The sequence below is a fragment of the Peromyscus eremicus genome, chromosome 7 (assembly GCF_949786415.1).
Source record: "Peromyscus eremicus chromosome 7, PerEre_H2_v1, whole genome shotgun sequence".
Classification (NCBI taxonomy): Eukaryota; Metazoa; Chordata; class Mammalia; order Rodentia; family Cricetidae; genus Peromyscus; species Peromyscus eremicus.
In genome coordinates this window covers 61,912,243-61,939,115 of record NC_081422.1, presented here as the reverse complement: position 1 = coordinate 61,939,115, position 26,873 = coordinate 61,912,243, and the positions used below count along the sequence as shown (strand labels likewise).

The window sequence follows — 26,873 nt, the reverse complement described above, 5'->3', positions numbered from 1 at the left end:
CTCAGGTTGAAATGGGAGCTAGTTCAGGTGCGTAATGAGATGTGCTCTTGACTGAGAAGGTTTAGTTTTGTTCTGCTTTGCAAGGGGACCCTGTCATTCCTCCGATTCTGCTCACCACCTTGTGTTCGTCTACCTTTCCAGACTTCGGCGCAGCAAGCCCTTATGGGGACCATCAACACAAGCATGCATGCTGTCCAGCAGGCTCAGGATGACCTCAGCGAGCTGGACTCACTGCCACCTCTCGGACAAGACATGGTAAATATCCATCAGTCCTTCTCATCTCGTGTCTCTGTCCTGACTCAGAATAAGGTTACATGCTCTATCTCCAGCTAGCTGATAAAGAAATCTGTGTGTCTTGGTATATGTTGGGTCTTTGATGCTCTATCGCACTCATAGGAAAAGAGTACTGCTGTGCTGAGCTTAGACCCCAGAGTCCATTGATCCCAGCTCCTTTATTCACTAGCTGTGTGAATCTGGGTATCTCACTCCCTCAAGCCTTTCCCCTGTCATCTGTAAATAAGGCTGATGGGAAGGGGTGATGATCCAGTTCATAGCATGCATGTAGCATCTAATAAGAGCTCAACTCAGGTAGCTGGCTTTGTCATTTTAAGTACTGCCAGTAGCTCTCAGATTCAGTACACAATGGGATCCCGGGGATGGCTTGTTAAAACTTATCTCTGGGCCCTAACCATCATCTTCGCTTATGTTCTGCTCTTAGCATATGTTTTTGATCTAGTGGGTATGGGGTGGGGTCTACAAATACGTGTTTCCATCACATGCCTGGGGATACTGGCTGAGTACAGTGTTTTGTCAACGCCTGGCTTAGCTGTAGTACTACTGAGCCTTGCAGCAGGGTGAAGTGATGAGCACTGAGGCCTTCCAGTAGCTGCTGCACGAATCAGCTAATGCCTCATACGTCCAGACGTAGTTGGCAGGAGAGCAGCACTGACATCACCCAGGTTCTTAGGAGAGAAGCAGAAATCCTAGGCCCGTCAGCATCCTCTGTCACTGTGCCTGTTAGCCAGCCGCCCCTGTGATTTGTGGGCGTGCTAAACTTTGCAAAGACCTGACTAGCAAGCTTGCTCCCTGCCGCCTTCTTCTCCTTATTCTGCACCCAAACCACCTGCAGAGCATCACAAAAAAAAAACATCTCAGGTTACACAAATCAGTGTCTCTGTGGGCAGGCCTGGGCACCAGAGCAGGTGTAGTTTGTTTTCCTACCTTTTCTGATGGACAGTCACAGTGAGAACCCACCGCTAGAAGACAGACTGATGTCCTTGCAGGGGCCAGAACCCAGATGCATTCTGCAACCTCCTCCTGTGTAGCCGGATCACTTTTTCAAAGTTGTCCCTGAATGCTGTTTTCCATCTCTGCACCGGTGTGTGTGTGTGTGTGTGTGTGTGTGTGTGGAGGTTGCTACTGCCCTTTGTACCATTTCTCTCAAGTCCCTGAAATCCTTATACATTTTTCTCAGGGAACTTGAGAGTGGAAATAAATAGTGGACTTCCCTATCCAGAACAGCTGGGAGACAAGGCTTTAAAATATGTGGCAGTGACTGTCCCAGTTTACCAATTTTTAAGAATTAGAATGTGCTAAGATAATATGTGATTCCCCTAAGCCTAGATCAGTGTCTTACCTACAGGGTCATCATTATCAATAGAAACCATCATTTGAGAGGTGAGCTCTGCAATGCTAGGAAATAGACAGTTTACACGTGGACATAGCCAGGCTTCTGACACAAGTGAAGCTATAAAACAATACTAATCACACGTACACATCTCATAATGTTTTAAGTAAATTTACATTGTTTTGTGTTAAGCTACAGTCATAAACTATCCTCGGCAATTGTAGCCCACAGTCTTCAGGTTGGACACACCTGATTGGGTGAAACAAAATATAAGAGTTAGGAATGCCCTTTGAGTCTCTATAGTAGGAGAAAGGCAAGGCCCAGAACCTGGGTATGGTTTGCCATTGTCCTGTCGCCTGATAGAGGCAAAGCAGGCCAAGAGCAGGAGCCTCAGCCCATCTTCCCAGGCACACTGGGAAAAATGCCAGCTGCACGTGGCCGTGATACCTGACTTTCTTCATGATAGTTCATGAAGAACCCTTGTGAGCTGACATGCCCAAGTTCTAACTCTGCTGCCTACAAAAGCGAAGTGAAGATTGTCGTCAAGTGTTAGTGTACATCCAGAGTTATTGTGAGACATTGATTTTTACTAGCCTGTCCTAATTACATATAATAATGGCTTTCGTTGTGAATTTTTCACATATACGTATAATGTCCTTTGATCATATTTACCCCATTGTCCTCCAGTATTCTTCTCCCACTCCTATTGAGCCTGTTCTTTCCTCGTTCATCTTATTTGTTGTTGTTATTGTTGGATGAGCCAGTGAGTTTACTTAGGGTTACTCACAGGAGCATGGGTGAAGGGTTATGTATGGGAACATGTGGTACTTATTGGTAGCAACACCATGAAAGAAAATGTCTCTCCCTATCCCAGCAACCATTAAGTGCCTGTCAATCCTCAGTGTAGGGTAACACCTTAGGAGTCTCTCCAGCCTTCCTGATGGACCCAGTCTTGTACAGTTCTTTTTCAAGGAATCTAGCTGCTGAAAGTCCCAAGAGGGTCATGGCCATGTCATGCCCAGAGGACTGCATACTACAGCACTCTACTTGTCTTACTGTTCTGTTGCTGTGATACCATGACCGAAGAAACTTATAAAAGAAAGCATTTAAATAGGATTACATTTCAGAGGGTTGGAGTCCAGGATGTTGGAATGAAGGCCTGGTGCCAGGAACAGCTGAAGTCTCCATCTTGATCTGCAAGTATGAGGCAGAGAGAGGCTTGTTTCTGTCTTCTGAAACCTCCAAGCCTGCCCCCAGTGAAGCACCTCCTCCAACAAGGCCACACCTCCTAATCCTTTCCAAAGAGTTCTACCAGCTGGGGTCTATTCAAACGTGAACCTGTGGGGGCCATTCTCACTCAAACCTGCACACTACTCTTCTCTCCAGCCTTTACGTTTTCTCCTTCCCCTCTTCCCTGGGTTCCCTGGGTCTCGGAGGAAGTGATAGGATCTTTGACTCTCTCGGTTGTATTCACCTAGATATAGTCATGTCAAATTATTTTTCCTACAAGTTATAAACATCTTTTAAATTGCAATATGAGATACAGAGAATTGATAGACCTTTCAGAGAATTTATAGACCTTTGAACATCTCTGGACACATAAGAAACCTGTTCGGGATATTGTTTAAGATGACTCAGGCATGTTCAGTGCTGGCCCAGGCAGGAGAGTGCAGCCAAATTCTGGTCTCATCCTATGGCTCAACTTCTCTGGTCTCCTGGGCAGTTGAGTGCTATGGTTATGTTGTTCTGTTGTCTGGTTTTATAGGCATCTAGGGTATGGGTTCAGAACAAAGTGGATGAATCCAAACATGAAATCCACTCTCAAGTTGATGCTATCACAGCTGGGACAGCTTCAGTTGTCAACCTCACGGCTGGTAAGTCCCTGGGTGACTTGCATTGTAGGGTATGTTTGTGGGGGCGGGGGCAGGGTGTGGGTGTGCATGTGTGTGTGCGCACACACGTGCGTGCGTGCGCGTGCATATTCATTCTTTTGTTGAAGTGACAGATTGCTATACTGTGAGAAGACAGTCTATTTTTAGACACTTGGCCTGCTTTAGGCATTTGTTCCAAACGATCCAAGAGAATGTAAGGAACATCGCATTCTTTTTTGTTGATATCGTGTATCATTAAAAAACGCTTACTTAGTGCTCATTGTCCATCAGCATGTGAACATACTTCAAAGTCTTTGAGGCCAGTTTCTCCTGTGGAGGGTTTAGAACCTAGAAATGGTCTGAACATGTCAAACATCTATCCTTTGCCTGTCTTGTCCAGTAGTTGTGTCTTCTGGGGTAGCCTGACTCCCACCCTCACACTGTCTGTTGAGAGCCGGGAAATACCTGGACTTTTGTCTGCAGTGTACCACTATTTCAGGAATAGAGTGACCCCTGAGCTGGGGTTATGAGATGCTGATGCATGCATTGGAATTTGAGGTGTGTGTGTTTGTGTGTGTGTATGTGTGCATGTGTATGTGTGTGTGAGAGAGACAGAGAGAGAGAGAGAGAGAGAGAGAGAGAGAGAGAGAGAGAGAGAGAGAGATGGAAGTCACAGGACAACTTCAGATGTCCCTCCTCAAACACAGTCCTTCTTTTTGTTGAGATGGGTATTTCATTGGCCTGAAACTCTGCAAGTAGTCTAGGCTAGCTCTCCCTCAGGCCTAGGGGTCCACCTGCTTCCATTTCCCCAGCATTAGGATTATAAGTTTATACCATCAGGGCTAGCTCCTTTTTTTTTTTTTTTTTAATATATAATATAGATTCTGGGGATTGAACTTGGGTCTTTGTATTTGCAAGGAAAACGCTTTGCTGACTGAGCTATCTCCCTAGTCTGCTTTGGAACTTTATTTTTTAATTTTTAGTTGCATTTACTCATCAGTGTGGGGTGGGGCTACACACACATGCCACAGTGAACATGTAGAGAGGACAGCTTTCAGGCGTTCGATCTCTCCTTTCACCATTCAGGTGGTGAGGAACCAATGTGAGTCATCAGAATTAGCAAACATCTTACCTGCTGAGCCCTCTCACTAGCCCCTGCTTTGAAATTATGTGTATTTGAGAGTTTCATACCACAATACACTGTATCCTCGTCACTTTCACTACCACCCCAGCCACTCCAACCCTCCCACTACCCTCTCTCACATTTAAGACTCTTTGCTTTGGACGTTTAAAGGAGCCTTGTTCACTCTCTCAGTATGTGAGACCTCCAGATGAGAGGACCTTATTGAAGCCACTCAGAGTCAGGGTGATGGCCAATTCACTGAGTTCCTCAGAGTTCTGTGTTTGATTCCTGCACGATGGTGGGGCATGGGCTCTTGCCAGTGGGCGTTGTCTCATCCATACTGCTTACAGCCTACCAAGCTAGGCTCTCCTCATCCATCACCACTCTCCTTTGGTCTTGGTCCTTCTCTGTCTCAGGTGACCCCGCTGATACTGACTACACAGCCGTGGGCTGTGCAATCACTACAATCTCTTCCAACCTGACCGAAATGTCCAAGGGTGTGAAGCTGCTGGCGGCCCTCATGGACGATGACGTGGGCAGTGGGGAGGACCTTCTCAGAGCTGCCAGGACCCTCGCCGGGGCCGTGTCTGATTTGCTGAAGGCCGTGCAGCCTACTTCTGGAGAGGTGAGCCCTCAGGACACATAGTCACATTGAGATGAGACATGGCATGCCTTTGGATCCGTGGAGCTCTGGCTTCCTGAAAGGTTTCTGCCGTCCTCTTTCAGGGTAGTATTGAGTTATTGAAACGAGTCAGATCCTGTGGTTCAACCTCTGGGGAGGGTTGTGCTCCTACTAGGAACCTTCCCAAGAAGGGAATTGAATTAGATCCAGGCTAGTTACTCAACCCCCATGATTAGTACATGAAAGGCATACATACAGGTTTGCAGTTGAATTTCTGTATATACCAGCTTTGATCTAATTGTGCAAGACTGATTCACTGGAAGTTTCAAGCACATCTGCCTGTTACTGGTTGATGAGCATTTCCTTGCATCGATCTCAGCAGGATTTTTTTTTCTCCTATCTGGCATACAACCCAAGATCTTCATTTGTGTGTGGGAGGAACCGATCTGTATGATTCCTCGCTATACTGATGTGTGTTGAGACTTAGGAAGAAATTCATTTTCTTTCCAACCAAATCATGTTATCTGTTTGTAGCCTCGACAGACTGTTTTGACTGCTGCGGGGAGCATCGGCCAAGCCAGTGGCGATCTCCTGAGACAGATCGGAGAGAACGAGACGGATGAGCGATTCCAAGTAAGATGTCTGCGGCTTCCCGATCTTGGAAAGGAGTCTGAGTGATGAGTCTGACCTCGAAGGGAGGATGTATTGGAATACAAGCCCGGACTTCCTGGGGCTGTTGAGAATAAGATCAAAAGAGATGATTTGAGTAGTGAGGTCTTTTAGTGTCAGTTAAATGTATATGTTTTTAATGGAAAAACTCCGGTCACATATTATGTGTCACCTTCTAAAATACTTACTGAACCTTTCTAGTTGTTCATCAGCTTCTTGAACATTTTATAAACAAAAAAAGTGGATAAAGCAATCGTGAATCCCTTTCTGTTGGCTACCCAGCCTCCATACTTCTCATTCTCAGCAAGTTCTGTTTTAGTTTGTGGGGAGTGGTTTCTAATGGCCTCATTCTTTTTGTCATTGGTGGTGTTTTTATTTTGTGTGGGGGGTGTTGGTGTGCTTGCATGTGTGTGCACATGTGTGTAGAGGCCGGAGGTCAGCCTCTGAGGTCATTTCTCAGGATACTGTTCACCTTCTCTTTGTTTTTGAGATAAAGTTTCTCACTAGGACCTGGGAATTGTCCATTGAGCCACGCTGGCTAGCAGTCAAGTGCCAGAGATCTGCCTCCCTCAGCCTGCCCAGTACTACATGCACCACCACGCCCACTGAGCGAGATCTCCAACTCGGGCCTTTCCTTTCCTTTTTAGAAGGTCTTTTCTAAGTTACTGTCCTCTTTAAAGTAGGGTCCGGGTATTTAATGCAGGCGAATCCAGCAAGCACTTGATGACTGAGCTAAGAGCTTGCTGTGTGGTGTGCGACACCCCAGCTGAGAAGTCATTTTTGTGACCCTTACTTTTCAGTGCTAGAGTCTTACACAGCTCGTCCTCTGCCGAGCAGCTGATGCTACTGTCTGCAGCTGGCTTGATTCCCTGCCAGCTTCACGACACTGAGGCTCGGATGAGAGCTCAGCTTGTCTGCCTCCTCCTGACCCCACAGCCAATGTTGAGGACTAAGACTGAGATGGTAGGCCAGGGTGAGCTCTGCTCATATACTCGAAGGCCAGGGCCTCTTATTCCTCTTTAAAGATCTCTGATTTCACAAGTAATACAAAAGTCCATTCCAGTTAGAATATTAAATTTCTAAGCTGGGCTTCCTGAAGAATACCCTTATCTAGATCTATCAAATCCATTGTCTGATGATTCCATTGAATTTCACTGGCCTTGACTTTTTACTTTTGTATTTCTCTCATTTATGTGAACGTGTGTCTCTGTGTACACGTGCATGTGTATGAGGGCCCCTCAAGAGGCCAGAAGAAGGTGTCACATCCCCTGCAGGTAGAGTTACAGTCAGTTTTGAGCCCCCCAAAATCTGTGGTGGGAACTGAACTCAAGTCCTCAGCAACAGCAGCAAGCGCTCTTAACCACTTAGCTGGTTTTCGACCCCTTTTATTTCACTTTGGGCAATGTGGTCTCAGGTAGCCTCAGCTATCTCCAGGCTCACTATGGATCTGAGGTTGACTTTGAAATTCTGGTCTTCCTGCTTTCATCTACATGCTGTGATTACAGGCATGCGCCACCATGACTTGCTTATGTGGTCCTGGAAACAGAACACAAGATGTTCCATTCATACATGGGAGGCAAGCACTCGACCAACTGAGCTATATGCCCAGCTCTGGCTTTACTTTTTAGAAACTGTTTCTAAATTATTATATCATAATGCAGTATATAACTATATGTGAAACACATAGAAATCAGAAATCACAAAATTTCAAATGTATAAGAACTAACACTGTACATATCACCAAATTCAGAAAAATAACATCTTTTTAAAAAAAAAAAAAAGATTTGTGCATGTATATACATGCTCGGTCTTCATGAACATCTGTACTCCAGAAAAGGGCATCACATCCCATTATGGACAATTGTGAATTATTATGTGGGTGCTGGGAATTGAACTCAGAACCTCTGGAAGAGCAGCCAGTGCTCTTAACCACTGATCCATCAGTCCAGCCTGGAAACAAAAAAATCTTTTTATCAACCACTTGATACCTTAAATACATCCTTCCCACAATGCAAGAGGATGCATTTTTGGCTACATCCCCTTTGACCGCCTCTTCATTGGTTACTGACATGATATTTTCTAGAAAGAGATTAAACAGCTTCCTCTCTCTTAGCTTTCCCTGGCATTCTGGCTTTTTACCTCATAGATGGCCACATGCCACTTGTCTCAGTTAGGGATACTATTGCTGTGATGAAACACCATGACCAAAGCAACTTAGGGAGGAAAAGGTTTATTCAGCTTACACTTTCACATTGTAATCTGTCACTGAAGGAAGCTAGGACAGGAACTCAAACAGGCCTGGAATCTGGAAGCAGGAGCTGATGCAGAAGCCATGGAGGAATGGTGCTTACCGGATTGCTCAGCCTGCTTTCTTATAGAACCCAGGACCACCAGCCCAGGGATAGCACCACCCACCATCAATCACCAATTAAGAAAATACCTTACAGCTGGATCGTGGGGCAGCATTTTCTCAGTTGAGGCTCCCTCCCTTCAGATGACTCTAGCTTGTGTCAAGTTGACATAAAACTAGCCAGGATACCATTTTCTCTAGAATTGCTGGGACAGGATGTGTCACATGGACTAAATCATGATTATATGTGTGACGAGAAACTTACACTTTCATCCATAATAGTGTCTGTGTCTCCTTCCTGTCCCTGTACTTGTGGTTCTGGGACCCCAGGACCATTCATGTCCTGAGGTGCAGTAAGGTGTTCAGTACACAGTAGAGGCTGGGTCCCAGTAATAGCTTCCTGAAAGTCATTTCTCCACTGAGATTTCCAGGAGCCAGGAACCATGTGCAGAATTCACCGCGGACCACTTGGACCACTTAATAAACCCCAATGATGCCCGCTTTTGTCCCCATCCTGATTCCCTTTCAGATCTCCATGCTGTCTTTGTGCTGGGCTCACATTTTATATTGGTACAGGTAATTCTCCTAGGCAGATAACTCTTAGGAATTTGGTCTATATTAGATTCAGCTGCTAGCTTGCTAGGCTTCATTACCTTTAAGCACTCAATTTACTTTCCTCAAAAGTATTGCTTTCTGGGGATTGGGGATATAGTGTGGGTAATAATGTACTTGCCATGAAAGCATGAGGACCCAAGTTAAATCCTCAGTTCTCATGTTTAAAGCTGGGCATACACAGTAGTATGTATTTGTAATTGTCAGGACTAGGAAGATGGAAATGGAAGGATCCCTAAGACTCACTGGCCTGCCAGCCTAGCCAAATTGGCAAGCCTCTATGGTCAGCAAAAGACCCTATCTCAAAACAAACAAACATAAAACAAGGTAGATAGCTCCTGAGGAATGAATGGTACCTGAGCTTGTGCTCTGGTCTCTACATTCATGTGCACACCCAAAAGCAATACTTTATCTGGTGTCGAGGGCGGAGGAGGAGATGCTGTGGATTCCCATAAGGCATGCCACTTGCCCCTGCGGTTTCCTGAAGCTTTGCATCCTCTCTCTTCCCTGGATGGATTGTCTACAGTGTTCAGATGCAGACTCCGCCTCCTGTTTGTTTCTCTTTGGCCTTGCTAGGGAGGCAGGTTCAGGTAGAATGCTCTGGAGAGTGGAGTCTTTAGGTGAGGACAAGTATGGTAACATGATCTCCCCGGCCTCCTGCAGTCATGGGTCCACCTGGCACTGGGTGTCCACTCTGTTTTTCTGTGTCTTGAGTCCCAGGGTGGAGCCTTTCTTGGGTTCTCGACGTACTGCATGTTCCCAGAGCTGACAAGGATTTATTTCACACAAGCTACACAATAGTGGACTGATTGAAAACTTTGACAAAGACCTGGTCAGCTGCTCTAACTGCAGGATCCCATTCTTTTCCTGTTTGTTTTGGACAAAATTAATAGAAACAACAGAATTTCTTTAAATGACTCAAAACAAAGTCCTTTGTGACAATTGTGGTTGTGGGTGACCCAGTCTCGGTCCCAGTGTGAGCAGATGGATTCATATTCCATGAAGTAATGTTCTGATTGGCTCAGAAAGTTATGCTTAAAAGTCTTGCTAGTAATTTGTGACATCCAAATTGCTTTTAACCTGAATTCAGAGACAAATGTCCAAGATCGATGGGGGGGGGGGGGGTAGGGGGGCATATTGGGAACAATTTTGAGAGTTGTGCAGCAGATAAGTGCCCCTTGACTCCTGAAAGTGTCATTGGCCTTTTCTTGCACACCCAGACACTGTCACAGGCCCATGAACGGCCACAGTAAATGGTTCCTTTAAGGCCACTTTATTTTTGTCCGTTTTAAAATCAACTTTTCTTTTCCATTTTATTACAGTTGTGTGTGCGCGTGTGTGTGCGCGCGCGCGCGCGTGCATGCGCGTGCGTGCGTGCGTGCGTGCGCGTACACTTACCGCTTTACCACTGCATACATGAGAAGGTCAGAGACGACTTAGGGAGTCTCCTTTAGTCATGGGGTTCCCAGAGACCCACCTCTGGTCATCAGGTGTAACAGCTGGTGTCTTTTCCCTAATGAGCCTTCTCTCCAGCCCCCAAATCAGCTTCTTTAGGCTCTTGGCTGCTTTTTAGAGTTGCCTGGGTCACATGTATTCGTCACCAGTGTACCATTTCCAATATATTTTCTCATAAAATCTCTCATTGTAGAGACCCTATGGGTACCTTTGATGTTTAGAACCAAACGTGCTTTTTTTTTTTTTTTTTAATATTATCTGATGAATAACTAAAGACTTCTGACCACTCCTCTGGAGAAAAGCTTTGCTCCAAGTAACAGTGGCTGGGAAAGCATTTCTAAATCACATAAGCTGCTTTCAATATGTGTGGCACTGAAGTAAATTAAATGTAAAAGTGGTTCCTCTTCAGGTTGGACAGATGGGTGACAGACCTGGCAGTTGTAATCAAGGGATCCTCCTTCCTGCAGGAGGATCTTCATAAACAGCTCTAAGTTCTCAACAGCGCTGGCATCCTTTGCTAGATAAGCTTGTTGTTGTTTTGAGATAGAGTTTCATGTGGTCTAAGCTGGCCTACCAGGTTAGCTCAAGACAACCTTGAACCTCGGGTCCCCTGCTCCACCTCCCAAATTCTGGGATTATAGGAAGGCACCACCATAGCTGGTTCATAGGGATGGCGCCCAGGGCTTTGTCTCTGCTGGGCAAGTAGTCTCCAACTGAAGCATCCCCCCCACCCCACACACAAACTCCCCATCATCTTGCCACTAGTTTATTTATGCAAGTTCTCTTCTACTTTGCATAATCCAATCCCTATGCAGAAGGTTCCAGACACTGAGAGTAAGTTATATTCAGAGCAGTCTTTGGCTCTCCAACTGTAGGACTCGGTGCTATCAATTTGTCTGTGTGTGTTATACGTTGCTTTCTGGAGGCGGAGGAGCAGCTGACTTTTGGATCATAACAAGCTAGATGTCCAAAAGATAAATTTTCGACTTACTCTGGGGCATGACAACTTGGAGGTCATGATTTAATGCCTACCTACTGCAGGTGGTATTGGTGGCGTCTGAATATGTATTCAGTTTCTCCTGACGCCACACATCCATCACACGTACAAGAGTCAAGAATCAATGGGAGAACATGAATGTGAATCAGCAGTTAAACCTTTCCTCTTTAAGCTGTTTTATTTTCGTGTTTAAATTTGTGTGTGGTATTTTGGGGGAATCTATATACGTGCTCGTGTGTGTATGTGTGTGTGTGTGTGTGTGTGTGTGTGTATGTATGTATGTATGTCTGTATGTATGTCTGTTTGGTACACATGCACATATGTATACACATGAGTGCCAGAGTTCAATGTCAAATGTCTCCCTCAGTCACTCTCCACCTTATTTTTCGAGACAGTCTGTCTCTGGATGAGAAGCTCACTGATTAGACTAGGCTGGCTGACCAGCGAGCTCCAGGGATCTACCTGTCTCCGTCCTGACAGCACATTTCAAGCGTGTGCACTTTGCCTGTGGCTTTTTAACATGTGCACTGGGGATCCAGCCTCAGGTCCTGGTGCTTGCATTTTAATGACTGAGCCATTCCCCCAGCCCCTGACCTGTTTTATGTGGAAACCTGTGCTACTCATTGTCTACAGGGACAGATTTGGTTATTCGATACAAGGGTCCCCCCCCCCCCTTAGTTTCTTTGGAAGATGAGCTGGCATTTAAAAAAAATAAGGGAAAAAAATTGAAGGGGTGAAGGTAAAAACCAAGTGGAATTTTAATAGAAAGTCTGGGTGCAGTCCACGCAGTTTTAGTGTTTGAAGGGTGATTTAAAAAAATAAATAAATGAATGAGTCGCTTTGGTCCCCTTTTCTTAGGATGTTTTAATGAGTCTGGCTAAAGCTGTTGCCAATGCGGCTGCCATGTTGGTGCTCAAGGCGAAGAACGTGGCCCAGGTGGCTGAAGACACCGTCCTACAGAACAGAGTGATCGCTGCAGCCACCCAGTGTGCTCTGTCCACCTCCCAGCTTGTGGCGTGTGCCAAGGTAAGCCAGCTGGCATGCCATCCCCTCCTACAGCGCCATGTACTCTGACCTGCCACCCATCATTAAGTAGCCTGAGGTCTGGAGCTTGCTTCAGACGGCTTCTTTGGGGGGACATGATAGAATTTTTGTTTGTTTGGGTCCTTTGGGGGGGGGTTGTTTTGGTTTTTGTGGGAGTGGTTGGAGGTTGAGACAAGGTTCTCACTGTGTAGCATGGTTCTCTTGGAACTCTCTGTGGAGACCAGGCTGGCCTTGAACTATCAGAGATCTGTCTGCTTCTGCCTCCCAAGTGCTGGAATCAAAGTTGTGCACCACCACAGCCAGCCAGCCATGCTAGGATTTTAGTATAAGCTGTCTTTATTATAGCTGTCTTTAGTATAATTCTGTCTTTATTGTTGCCTCACCTGTTGTTAGATGCATGATGCTGTGTCTCCCTTTGGGCCTCTCAATGCAGTGCATAAAAGAGGCTTTGCAGTGGGTGCCACAGTATCGTGCAGGGTTTCAGACTGAACCCACAACTTCTTGGGGAGGCCTAGTCGTCCTTGCTGTGAATGGCTCCAGGGTGTGTTCATTGTGTCAGAATTATGTGATTGGGTTTGCCCAGCAGTCCTGCACACTGAGCACCATTCGCCTTCATTTACTGATGAGGAGCCTGAGATGACTCGGGAGGAGCTTTCCGTCATGGAGATAAGCAGCAGAATTGGGGTTATGACTCAGACCTGCCTGACTCCAGGGGCCCTTCCATTCCATCATGCATGTCTGCTTCTCTGAGGATGGGGCTTCTGCTTCTGGACTTCCCATCTCCTGCCATGTAGATCTGTGACTGAAAGGGTGGCATTTCCCACCTGGGATAGGATTTGGAGCATTCAAAGGCATTCTTAGTGAGGCTCCTGCGGGCCCTGGAGTCCACAGATAACTGACAGACTTTCCCTAGTCTTTGAGGGTACACAGGCGGAGTTTTAGATGGCCTCGGAAAAATACATGCAATTCTTTTAGGTAGTCATTTGCCTTGTCTCAGCCTAGAAGATTCACTCAGAGGAAAAGCATATAATTGGTAAATATCAGGACTTTGTCCTTATTTAAGTGCTAGGTAATGAGGACTGCCGCACATGACTAATTAGCAAGATTTCTCAAATCACAAAGGAAGTGTCATAGTGTGGGGGTTACCCCACTGGATGAGTTGAGTCCCTTGTATGTATGCTAAGTGAGGGTCAGAGGGACCTGAGGGAGATGCTGGGCATTCTGGGACACCAGGAACATTCACTGCAGCAAACCTCTCTGTATCTTTCCAGGTCGTGAGCCCCACCATCAGCTCTCCTGTGTGTCAGGAGCAACTAATAGAGGCTGGGAAGCTGGTGGACCGCTCTGTGGAAAACTGTGTCCGTGCCTGCCAGGCAGCCACTGGCGACAGTGAACTCCTGAAGCAGGTCAGCGCGGCGGCCAGCGTGGTCAGCCAGGCCCTGCACGACCTCCTGCAGCATGTGCGGCAGTTTGCCAGCCGCGGCGAGCCCATCGGCCGTTACGACCAGGCCACCGACACCATCATGTGCGTCACCGAGAGCATCTTCAGTTCCATGGGTGATGCTGGTGAGGCACTGGTTTGGGAGAGGAGGGACTGGATAGGTGCGGGGTTTCCTCGTGGTGACAGTCACTCTGGAGGAACTGGCAAGAACAATAGTTCATCTTCCTTAGTCTAAAACTTGCGCGCAGCGGCACAGAGAAAAGATCCAGGAGTCCCGACCACCTCTTCCAGAGCCGCAGTTAAAAACCACATCAGCATTTTTGTTATTTGAATTTATAGTATTTTTAATAAGTCCTTTTATCCCATATGCAGGATATAGTTGGTAAAGTCAGAGCAGCCACCCAAGGAATCAGGAACATGTGGAGATCCACTAGAGGTCGTCATCGTGTCCTGTCCCTGTCCCCACCCCTACCCCACCCCCAAGGTCACTGTAGAGAACCAGAAGGGACAGTAGATAGCCGATGGGTCTGAAGGAAGGGTCTGGACCATGCTCCTGGTTAGCATTTCCTGGGGAGGTATAGGGTGGAGCATTTTAATATACTATAATCATGCTGTAAATTAAAATTACATATGCAGTATACCTTTTCAGCCTGTTGAAAAGTCACCTGCTCTGAATTCATCAGGTCACTGTGCCCTCTTGATCCCCAGAACTGACCGCTGGATTTTTGAACTGGTAGATGGTAAAACGGCTGCTATAGTAAACAAGTTAGCATACCCATCACCTCACAGTTCCTAGAACATCTCTACCTTTAAAGGTTGTGTATAGCGAGACGGATGGAGGCCTTTCACAGCTTATAGAAATATAATTGTGTTATGCATACTATGAATTTTTCCATACATACCTATACGTTCCTGTTTTGTTTTTTAATGACAGGATAGCATTCCACTTTGGAGTCGTCATCATACATTTAACCAGTTATCTTGTTTTCTCAGTGCTAGGGATCCAACCCAGGGAGGGCTCTGGCTGCATGCTGGGCAAGCACTCCGCCACTGAGCTTAGCCTCCGGCCCTCCGACTGCGTGTCTGTTAATAGACCTTTAGTTTCCAAGTTTGTTTTGCTCTTATAAAAATGTTCCTACATAGAGCCTTCTTAAAAATGTGTCTTCCCTGGCTTTCAGTTGTGTATGTGGTGGCAGTGCCCGTCTGTGGAATTGCCCAGCCAATGGATACATGGATTTTTGAAGTTTAAACTTCTTAATGAAATTTCTTCTAAAAAGGATTTGCAACCCTACCAACTTCCTGTAAGAGGTCCTCTGCCTCTTGCTTTGCCAGTGTCCAACCGTGCTTTATAATGAGTTCTGAGAGGTGGTCCTTTTGTTTAGCAGCGTTTACAGACAGACTCTCCTCTGTAGTCAGGACCACTAGCCTTGAACGTGTGATACTCTGTGCTGGCCTGCGATGGCCTGGGATTCCAAGTGGGTGCCACAGGCCTGGCAAGTGTTTGGTAGTTGTTGAGAAAATGATCTTGCAACCTTTTACATGCTTCTTAAGTTACTAAGTAACCGGGAATGCTGCGTACAGTTGGATTTTGTGCTGATGCTCTTCTCATTTGGGGCTTGTTATTTTATGGAAACCTTTTATTTTAGAATAGTTCTAGCTTTACCTTTTTTTTTTTTTAAGTTGCAGAGGTAGCAGAGCCCCATCTTTCCACTTCCTCCCGTGTCTAACATCTTCTCTAACTAGTGACACATTTGTCAAAGCATCTGTGGGCATGTCCCTGTTCACCACCCACAGTGCTCCGGTTTCATCCGTTTTCCCACTTGTGTCTTATTTTTTTTTTTCCTGTCCCACAATGCCATCGAGGTCACTATGCTGATTTTAGCATGTCTGTATGTATAAAAGCTTGTCTCCCCTCAGACAAGCTGTGGGAGAGGAACCAGTCCTTTCTCTGAGGTGGTTTCACTTTTAATGTTGCATCTTAATAGACCTCCCACTTCTGAAAGAAAGTTGGAATAGACTTTCATAAAGTCTCAGGCACAGCAAGGACAAATAGTAATAAAAAGCTCCAAACCGGGAACTGGGCAATGATGGCACACACCTGTAATCCCAGCACTCGGGAGGCAGAGCCAGGTGGATCTCTGTGAGTTCTAGGCCAGCCTGGTCTACAGAGTGAGATCCAGGACAACTAGAGCTACAACACAAAGAAATCGTGTCTCAGGAAAAAAAAAAAAAAAAAAACAACTCCAAGCCAGGAACTGGGGTGTAGCAGTTTGGTAAAATGTCTGGCTATCCTGCAAGAAAACCTCGGGTTCAGCCTCCAGCACCTCATAAACTGGGCATGGTGATGCTTGCCTATAATCCCAGCAATAAGGAGGTAGAGGCAAGAGGATTAGGTGATCCTTGGCTGTATAGTGAGTTAGAGGCTGAACATGAAACCCTGTTTCAAACAAATAACAACAATTTAAAAAAAAAACCAACTTCCTGACCGCTGAGATCATTCTCAGACAGAATGGTAAATAAACAGCCCATACCTGCTGTCCTGTCCTCCAGGTGAGATGGTGCGCCAGGCCCGGGTGCTGGCCCAGGCCACGTCCGATCTTGTCAATGCCATGAGGTCAGATGCGGAGGCTGAGATCGACATGGAGAATTCCAAGAAGCTCCTCGCAGCTGCAAAGCTCTTGGCTGACTCCACGGCCCGCATGGTGGAAGCTGCAAAGGTAAGGCATTTGGTCTTTCGGCTTGAAATGCAAACACTATTGAGTGTTAGGCTTTGAAGCTTACCTTCAAAGGGGAAGGATGGAGTGTGGATTTCTCCTTGTTGCATGCTTGAGTGGCTTTGTAACATTTAACGCACTTAGGGTAGCAGAGGAGTTGTTGAACATGAGAAAGAGGTGCTGACTAGGCACAGACGGCAAAGCCACCACTGCCAACATCGTGAATTTTCTCATTGCTGCGACAAAAGTGCCTGTCGAGAGTAACTCAAGGGAGGAGAGGTTTATTTTTGGCTCACAGTTTGAGGGCACAGCCCTTCATGGTGGCAAAAGCAGTTGCTGCCTAGTCACGTCGCATCCTGGTCATGGAGCAGGTAAATGCTGGTACTCAGCTGCCTTTCCATTTTTAGTCTGGGACCCCAGCCCTGAGTCTTCCCACCTCAATGAACTCAGTCTGAAAACTCCTTCACCTACGTGCCCAAAGGGTTGTTTCCATGGTGATCCTAAATCTCATCAAGTGGACGATCAAATTTTGGCATCATATTTTGTCTCAAAGGCAATAGAAGAGTGTCCTCCCCCTGTATTAACTTCAGCCTTTCATGACTTCAGAGTCGTACATATCTAACTAAAACTGGCAAGATTCTGAGGACAGGCTCAACTAAAGTACCATGTTACAAGGGCTGTAGACCTACACAAAGGACACTGGTGACAGCTACGTGGGTACCTACCATGCTCTTCTGCCAGCCTGAGTATAGTTGGGTACCAGCTGTTTTTCTCAGTTCTCCCAGAATTCTCTCTAAAGACATGATTTCTTTGCATGGCCTTTAGCAAACTTTCCTTGGGGGTCTTTTTGTAGGATATACTACCCCTATGGCCTCCCCATCCCCTCTCACCATGCTCCATCCAAGCCCTTGTTTTTCCAATGGAATCTTCACTTTCCATGTTTACTTTTGCCTTGAAATGTTCCAGCAGTGATGTGAAGACATGAGCCATCAAGGTCTGTCATACCAGTTAGGATCAAGTCTTCCTTGAGAAAGACTTTTGCTTACACATTGTTCTCATATCTGACGGGGAGAGATTTATCAGAGCCTATTTCTTCAGATCAAAAATTGAAATTGACTCCTAATAGCATACACCGCTGTCCATCACTTTGAACATTCACTCTGTGTGCTGTTTTACTGTGTGTAGTTAGTTGTTCTCAGCCATAGCTTGCACTTTGAGCTCCAGAACTTAAGAGGTTACTCCCAGCTATACCCTGGAGCATCTCACTGTTATCCATCCTATGTCTGTCTGCCTGCCCCTCCCTCCATCCTTCTCTGATAAAGACCATTCTGTTTTCTCCTACAGTGAGATTGACTCTTTTTTTGTTCGTATTGACCTTTCAGTGTTTGACATAGTAGTAATTCAAATCAGCAAAAAGGGAGTGTTTTTTGGTTTTGTTGTTGTTGTTGTTGTTAAGTAAATGATGCTCACACAACTATTCTTCCTCCTTGGAAGAAGATTTCCAGAGCCCTTTATCTTACAAGATTTATAAAACTAAACTCCAGAATAGAAGAAGATATATTTCTTTTTACTTAAATTTTAGCTGATACATAAAGAAATATAAAACATATATACTAATGTGGTATTTTTTGATAATGCCGTGTCTTTGAAGCCTTGAAGTTTTGAAACTGTAACTACAAGATAATTTGTATACATATCCAAGACTGTGACTTACAGTGTTACTTCTTACAGTTGGATTGTATAGCCATGAGGTTTGATCGTTAGTATAAAGATAGTGTTTATAGAGGCTGGGAATGTAACATCCAGGAGGCTGAGGGTTCAGTCCCAACAGCACAGCCTGGTGTGGTACACAGCTATATATCCTAGCTTACAGCTTTCTATTCCAAATACTATTCATCATTAGTTAGAAGTAAAATTAAGGTCATGCATTTAGCAACTGTAGCATACTGCCCCTGAGTTACTTGAAATGTCTGTCTCCACCTTTGCAGGGGGCTGCAGCCAACCCAGAGAATGAAGACCAGCAACAAAGGCTGAGAGAAGCTGCCGAAGGTCTCCGAGTAGCCACCAACGCTGCTGCCCAGAATGCTATTAAGAAAAAAATTGTCAACCGGCTGGAGGTCAGGAAAGGGGCTGGCTTTTAGGGTGCCGTATGTGATTGCAAAGAGTTACCTGGAAAAAAAAATCAAATCACCAAAATGATGCCTATATAAAGAATGCCAAATCAAAGTGAGCGGTGTCGGATCGTTTGGGTACTTTAAAAGAATTGACACAATTTGAAAAATTGCTTTAGTTCATAGCTGCCAAAGGCTCGAGTTCAGAGTTCAACATTCAGAAATAGAATGCAGTCTTTTCGCAGGAAGATTGGGGTTCTTTTTTTCCCAGCATTAAAGGATACATTCAGCAGACCAGTCATGCAAAGTTCCTATTCTGTTGGAGACAGTGACTTTTCCTAGGCTTCCTGTTGAGAAGTTTAGACTGGTGCTAGGGAACAGAGTGAGACTGAGGAGGGAGGAAGACTAAACTGTTTTGTCATTTCTTTTCAGAATCTTTACTCCAATTAAAGAGTTGGAAATAATAGGCAAAAACTACCTAAGAAAAACATGTCTTTACATGGATGTTTATAGGAGACGCTCGAACTAAAATGGGGAGGGATGGAGGCCAAGTTACCTGGCTGTCTAATGAAGAGCCCCTCCATAGGCAGTCTGCTGGGCTCTGGAAGACAACTAACCTCCTCATTGGAAGGAGACGAAAGCTAGAACTGGTTTAATTACCTGGGGGGGGGGGGGCGTGTTGTCAGTGTGAGCTGAGGCCTGGGTGCTGTCAGAGGAGGGACATGGACACCTCCATTGACGTCAAGAGCAGCCTGTGCTTCATGGGGAGATTTTCTTTCCCTGGAGCATCAAGACTTGGGGCTGCTTGCCAATGCCATCCCAGCATTGCAGTTTTCTCTCGTCTTTCGTATTTTAAATTTCCACTTATTCTTTGATAACTTTGTACGTGAATGTATTTAGATCATATACACATTGCACTCTCCAACTCCAACTCCTGGACTATTTCTCGATATCCCCTTCCTAATTTCATGCCACTGGAAGCTGCCCAGCACCTCTGCTTCCTCCTCCTCCTTCCTCTAGTAATAATAACTCACCCAGTCCAAATCATGCTGCTTGTATGTGTGTGGGCATAGGCTCCATCCAGGGAGCATAGGCGGCATATATATGATGAGCCACACAGAGAAGAAAGCTGACTCTTCTTTCCCCATCGGCCATCAGCTGCCAATAGCTCCTTGGCTAGGTGTGGGGTTCATGTGCCTCTTGCTCCATGCTGAGGAATTGACTGACTGGCTTCATCATTTGCAAGGCTTGGGGAACATCAGGGTGGAAACGTTGAAGGGCCAGAGGTTGGGGAGGCTTGCTGTGAAATAATGTCTTCTGGATGTACCAGGCCTGTTGTGCTCATGAACTCACAGACACCTGTGGTGGCCAGTATAAGACTTGCAAAAGATCAAGCCAGTCTTTTACAAAAAGCAGAGGAGGTGAGCTTTTCATGCCTTCCGGCCTTTACCACTTCATCCGAGAGTGCAGACCCAGGGCAGGCAGTGAAGAGCAAGAAGGTTGAGATCATCGGTGGCCATATGACTTTGCAAGTACGATCTTGAACTGACCGGTGTCATTGTCCTCTACAGGTTGCAGCCAAGCAGGCTGCAGCTGCTGCCACGCAGACCATCGCAGCCTCCCAGAATGCAGCTGTCTCCAACAAGAACCCCTCAGCCCAGCAGCAACTGGTCCAGAGCTGCAAGGTAAGCTTCCCGTGTGCCGAGGGCCAGGTCTGCAACATATTACTGATAGCATTAGATCTCCACATGCCCTGGTAATTCACTTAAGGCAGGTCTTCCAGGCTCCTAATCCAGTTTGCAGTGGCTCCATGCTCCAGGTGTACACACGTCTGGTTTTTGTCCATTAAGTGGATTGCCTGTGTTTGGAAGGGGTGTCTTTTTTCCAGCGTTATCTTTCCTTTATCCACATCATTTTTAAGAGACTGAATTAAATAAAGAGAATCGATGAGGCCATTTCAGAGCTTTGAAATAGAAACTGAAATGAGTCCTTGGCTTTCCAGAGTCACTTCCCCTCTGGGAGGCTGGTCAAATCCGGTCTCTATGCACTCCAGCGGGGTGGCTCCCTGCTTTCTCATCGGGGTCTGCTTTGTCCATCTGCCTTCTGTGGCCTCATGTTCTGGTGCTTTCTGTTACCTGCTGCTTGTTTGTCTCTGTTTTTCTGGGGCGGGGCGTTGGTGTTGTGTTGAGGCCAGCTCACCACAAACATTCTCTCTGTCCACCAAGAGGTTGACCAACCCAGGACACCTTTGATGGGTAGGTACCACACACATCCTCTTGCCAAGCCATTGTCCACCCGTGACGGGGCATCCTGCTGGAGTCTCCCGAGAGTGTTGGCAGTGGAGGCTAGTGGAGGCTAGCGACAGGCACGTCTGATTGTGCCAGTGTTCTGATGGTTAACCCTTTTTGACTTCTCCTCCAAATCTCTTAAAAAATAAGTCATATGGAGGGAAATGCCACTTCTTCAGCTGGGGCCATGCTTCTGAGGGAACTCAGTTCTACTTCTGAAATGGCCGCCTGCTGGAGAAGAATTGCCCGGAGCTCACTATTCCTGATTCTGATTTTTCCGAGGTCCCTTCTTAGAGTTGACTGTGTTATAGGGGGAAGAGAGAGCATCTTTAGTGCATGAGGGTCTGAGGTCCTTTGTGCTTGGGATCTGTGGAAGGAGAAGAGCTTGCTGAGGGTGAGGCCTCTGCTCAACCGGTAGAGTTCTCTCTTGCACCATGCAGCGGCCAGCAGGGTGGGAAAGTGGCCTTCTCCTTCCTCTGGGGCCACAAGCCGCTCATGTCTGGGGACCTGTTGTGGAGTCAGCCTTCTGTCCCTCTTTGCAAAAAGGACTGAAGCTATTAGATCTCCGAGCATCCCTGCCAGGAAATGAGAGGGATGCCAAGCAACAGACTGAGTTGAGAGGGAAAATGGACCACGTTTCTGGAATCAGCACTGGAAAGGACCTGGGCACTTGTCCATAGGGATATTTTTAAGTATTTTTACACTCTGGCTGGTGGGTGGAGTATGGACCCTAGGCCAAAATGCGCTGGGGACCTTCACCTGTACCTTTTCCAGTGGTGGTCCTCAGACCTCTGAAGCCTGCTCCATCAGGGGATAATTAGGAAGAGCACAAGTAGATGATCTGGACGGTTCCTAAGACACCCCGGGAGGTGATTGGCATACGGTAGTCCTGCTTTGCCAAGTATGGCCCCGCTCTCCCCTGTTTCGGGCTTTCTCATTTGAGAAATGCTAAGTACTGGCTGGAACAGAAAAACAGGAGAGATGCCCATGTGTACGCGGGGGGCCCACAATCCATACCTGCAAAGTCAGAGGTCTGAGCCCTGAAACAGGCTGGTTCATGAACCTCTCCCCTTACTTCTTCCGGCCATGGGGCCATCTGACTCAGTTTACCTACCTGTAAATTCTGTATTTTTGATTTTTGATCTTCAGTCCTCACAGCCAGGAGCCTATGAGTTTTGACTACGAAAGTTCTTTCAAGGCTTTGTTATAGAGGGTGGTCTTCTATCAAATAGCCTGAGACCATTAGGACTACTGTTAAAGTGGAGGGGTGGGGAGTCGAAGATGTGAGGACAGGGATTCCGTGTGGGGAAGGACCCCACTGGCTAAGTATGCTCTTTAATCCAACTTCCGGTACTGCTGTCCCCGGGTGTGGATCGCGCTTTGTATGCTCTTTAATCCAACTTCCGGTACTGTTGTCCCCGGGTGTGGATCACGCATCAAAAAGCAGCGCTTGGGGTCCTTTCCCTGCCCCTTTGCTAGTTTGTCCTCTCTGCGCATGCCCAGTTCCCGTTTTCTTGCTTCTTGCAGGCAGTGGCCGACCACATCCCTCAGCTCGTGCAGGGGGTGAGAGGGAGCCAAGCTCAAGCAGAAGACCTCAGCGCTCAGCTGGCCCTCATCATCTCCAGCCAGAACTTCCTGCAGGTAACAGACATCAGCAGCGTGGTCACCTGCAGGACCCCCAGCGGGCAGTCTGCCTTTTTTTGTCCTTGGGAAGGGAACATACCTGTGCAGACCCCATAGCCTTGGCTAAGTTTTTGTCTGAGCAGCTGCAAGGCCTCTTTACATTTCAGGGGAGGGAAGTGTCACTGGCCAAGGGAAATGCTAACGGTCAAGGCATGTACCAGGGGATTGGTTTTCAAGTGCCACCCACACCTCTCCTATACAGAGATAAAACACAGATGTTTTAGTCTACTTTCTTGAGTTTTTATTACACACAGAGAGAAACACCAACAGGTTTGTGGGGAGGATGTATAATCTTTTCTTTAGTGTTAAAGATACCTTTATTAATTCGTTGAGAATTTCATACAGTGCAATTTGGTCATATTCACTGAACTCCTCACCTTGGCTCCTTCCAGAACACTCTCACCTCTCTACCCCCAACTTAGAGTCCTCATTTTTTAAAACTGAATAATCCATTTGTGTTGTGCATATACTTCTGGAGTGTGGTGACTCTACCAGGAGCCACACCCTTAAAGAAAATGGACTCTCTATTAACATCAGTTGCTCCTCACTCAGTTAAGCATGGGAGCTCATGAACCCCTTCCCATTGCACACTAGAAAGTTGCCTGGCTTGATATTGTGCAGGTCGTGTGTAGACAACCATGGCTCCTATGAGTTCCTGAGTGTTACAGTCCTGTCGTGTCCAAAAGACACCTCCCTTACTACTGGCTCTTATGATCTTTCTTTTTCTTTTTTTCCTTGAGAATTTTTTTCATATGATATATTCTAATTGTGATATGCAATCTTTTGAATTACATTCACTGTATAGATACCTTTTGGGGGCTGAACTAGCATGAGAAGCAATTGCTCCAGCCCTGGGCTTCAGCCCCAGCCCTCCTTTGTAACGTGGGCATTTGTGATTCAGAAAGTCTTCCAGGTGACTCTACTCTGCCTTTAGCCATCATCCCTTCATCAGACATGCTGGTTTTTTATTTGGGGGCCATCACAAGCACCCTGTAATGTAATCCTCTTCATGTGCTCCATCTTTATCCACAACTTGAGTTGTTTACTTGGGTGAATTCCTAGAAAGAGATTTGCAAACAACTTACTTTTCCTTTGTCACACTGAGACTTAGAATTTAGAAGGGTCTTTCTCTTTACCTTAGTAATCCTGGAGCCAGCTGTGTGTTTAGCCTACACCTAGGTGAAGCATAGAGAGTTAGGATTGAACGGTGTGCGGGTGCTTCTCAGTCCAGGCTGACTGGACCTCAGGTTCTCTCTCTGGCACCTCTCCCTCCTTCTCACTCCCATCTTTTTTCTTTTCTCTTCTCCTGTTCTTTTATTATTGTTTATTTTGGTTGGTTTGGTTTTTCAAGACAGGGTTTCTCTGTGCAGCCCTGACTGTCCTGGAACTCAATCTGCAGACCAGTCTGGCCTCAAACTCAGAGATCGGCCTGCCTCTGCCTCCAAGTGCTGGGATTAAAGGCACCAGCCACCCTGCCCAGCTCTCTCCTGTTCCTTTAACTGCTATTGTAGATGCTTAGATCTTTATAAGAAACAGGAAAGCTTCAAAATAAAAGGCAACAGAATCAACTAATCAAAAAGTATATGTGTTTAAGCCAGGCATGGTAGCACACCCCTTTAATCTCAGCATTCTGGAAGCAGAGACAGGTGGAATCTCTGAGCTCAAGGCCAACCTGGTCTACAAAGTGATTTCCAGGACAGCCAAAGCTACACAGAGAAATCTTGCCTCAAAAAAATAGAAAAAAAGTGTGTGTTTTTTATATATTTATACATATATACATATACAATGTTTTATATATATAAAATGTGTTATATATATATATATATATATATATTTCATCACTGAGCTAAACCCCGCCCCCAGCCTGAACATACATTTTCAAACTTTCCTCATGAATATTGTAGAGTTGCCTTTCCAGAAGGATGAACAAGTCTAAATTTATGGCTCATAGTATATGGAGCATACTTTTTAATACATCTTTTATAAGATGGAGTTAAGGGCTTAAAAAAGCATATTAGCTTATTTGTTCTTTAAATTTTATTTGATTTCATTTCCTATCCTTTGTTTTCAAATATTAAGCATTTTTCATACACTTCAGTATTACATCTTTAAGGGCTGGTAACATGAAATTATTCAAGCTTTTTAATGCTTGTGTTAGGGTCTCCTACTGATTCTCATTAATTCTTTAAATGCTAAAAGTAGTACTTTTATCCTTAATATTTATGATCTGGCACTTAAATCATTACAGTTTTTCTGAGACACACTTATAGCATACATTTTTAAAGCTCTGAAAGCCTGTGTGCTTTTGAGCCAGAAAAGCTACTTGTAAAATTTTACACACTGAAAAGTATTGAGATTTAGCTAATTCCTTACCATTTTTTTTTGCTACATTGGTAAGGAAATGGACACATGCCCAATAATTGGAGACTAGGAACCATTGACAGGACTCATAGAACACTGTATACCTGGGATCCAGGTAGAACTGGATATTGTAAAACAACACAGACAGCTACTCTGATTCTTAAAGATGCATCTACATGTGCCTAGGCATTTGTGTGTGGCGAGTGTGTTTTGTTTGTGAACAAGCGAGATATTATCTACCTTTATTTTTCTGGTCTAATAGGTAAAAGTCAGGGTAAAGGACCACTCTGAGAAACACAGAGAAATGTTTTCATTAAAGAGCTATCTTTATTTTAAATGAGATATTTTAAATGAGAATTTCAAGTCACTTTCATCAATTTGCCTATCTTGTCCCCTTATGATACTCTGTCCTGCCCTGGAGTGTCTGGTTTGCCATGGTAATTGTTTTTTGAGATTTATTTAATTTTATGTTACCTGTTTATGTTTTGCCTATACATGTGTGTACCGTGTGTGTGTGTGTGTGTGTGTGTGTGTGTGTGTGTGTGTGTGTGTGTAAAGACCACAAAGGCCAGAAGAGGGCATCAGATTCCCAAGAACTGGAATTACAGACAGCTTTGTGAGCTGCCATGTGGGTTCTGGGAACTGTCTGATCACTAAGCCACCTCTCTAGACCTACGAACTAGTTGATATTTAACGTGTCCTTCTGTATTAGTTATTCTTTGTGGCAGTGACAACTAATAGCATGACCAAAGACAAGTTAAGGAAGGAAGGGTTTATTTTGTCTTCAGTTCCAGAGAGATGGAGTCCATTAATAGTGAGAGGGTATGGCATGACAGCGACAGAATCCTGGCTCATCACATCTCATCTGCACACAGGAAGCAGTTAGAAAGAGACAGGAAGTAGGGTGGTGCTATGAACCTTCAAAGCCTTGCCCTGTGTGTTGGCTCATTTTATATCAACTTGTTGTAAAGCTATAGTCATCTGAAAGGTGGGAACCTCAATTGAGAAAATGCCTCCAGAAGATTGGACTGTAAGCAGATAAGCCTGTAGAGCATTTTTTAAATTGATGATTGCTGGGGAAGGGCCCAGCCCATTGTAGGTAGTGTCACCCCTGGGCTTGTGGTCTTGGGTTCTATAAGACAGCAGGCTGAGCAAACCATGGGAAGCAAGTCAGTTAGACCCTTCCATGGCCTCTACATCCATCAGCTCCTGCCTCCGGGTTCCTGTCCTGTTTGAGTTCCTTTCCTGACTTCCTTCAATGATGAACAGTGTGATGTGGAAGCATAAGACAAATAAACCCTTTCCTTCCCAAGTTGCCTTGGTCATGGTGTTTTGTCACAACAATGATAACCCTTAGACACCCAGTGACACACTTCTCTGGCAAGGCTCCATCTTATAAAGATTCCCCAAGTGTTCAGACACCTGAGCCTATGGGAGATATTTTTCATACAAACAACCACACCCTGTTTTAGGGCAATATTTGCTCTAGTCACTGTGGAGACAGAGCTGTTGGATCTCTCAGCATCTCGTTGTCCAGGAGATATCTTACTTTCTGTTCATCTCTCCACAGCCTGGAAGCAAGATGGTATCCTCTGCCAAGGCAGCGGTCCCCACTGTGAGTGACCAGGCCGCGGCCATGCAGCTGAGTCAGTGTGCGAAGAACCTGGCGACCAGCCTGGCCGAGCTGCGCACCGCCTCGCAGAAGGCAAGTGGGGCCTTGTCCCAGTGGTTAGCTCTTCAGGCAGCTTTTCATCTCTTTGTGATGTTGTGTGAAGAAGGCCATCCAGGCCCTAGCACTGCTGGGCCAGTTTCTCAACAGAGCTGTCTCTTTCATTTAAAGACCGTTAAAGATAGCACTACAGGTTAACATTTAACATAAGCTCCTAGGCTTGATCGTCACCTTCT

General features: G+C 45.7%; 1 protein-coding gene across 1 annotated transcript in view; it reads left to right on the top strand.

Annotated features, from left to right (window-relative positions):
* Window positions 1-26,873, top strand: part of Tln2 (talin 2) — a 432,507-nt gene that overhangs the window by 289,996 nt on the left and 115,638 nt on the right. The window contains 11 exon segments of the mRNA XM_059268180.1: window positions 142-255; window positions 3,393-3,501; window positions 5,038-5,246; window positions 5,778-5,876; window positions 12,185-12,352; window positions 13,642-13,936; window positions 16,362-16,528; window positions 18,514-18,642; window positions 20,208-20,321; window positions 22,452-22,565; window positions 26,539-26,673. Of these exon segments, the coding sequence (XP_059124163.1) occupies window positions 142-255; window positions 3,393-3,501; window positions 5,038-5,246; window positions 5,778-5,876; window positions 12,185-12,352; window positions 13,642-13,936; window positions 16,362-16,528; window positions 18,514-18,642; window positions 20,208-20,321; window positions 22,452-22,565; window positions 26,539-26,673 (1,653 nt within the window).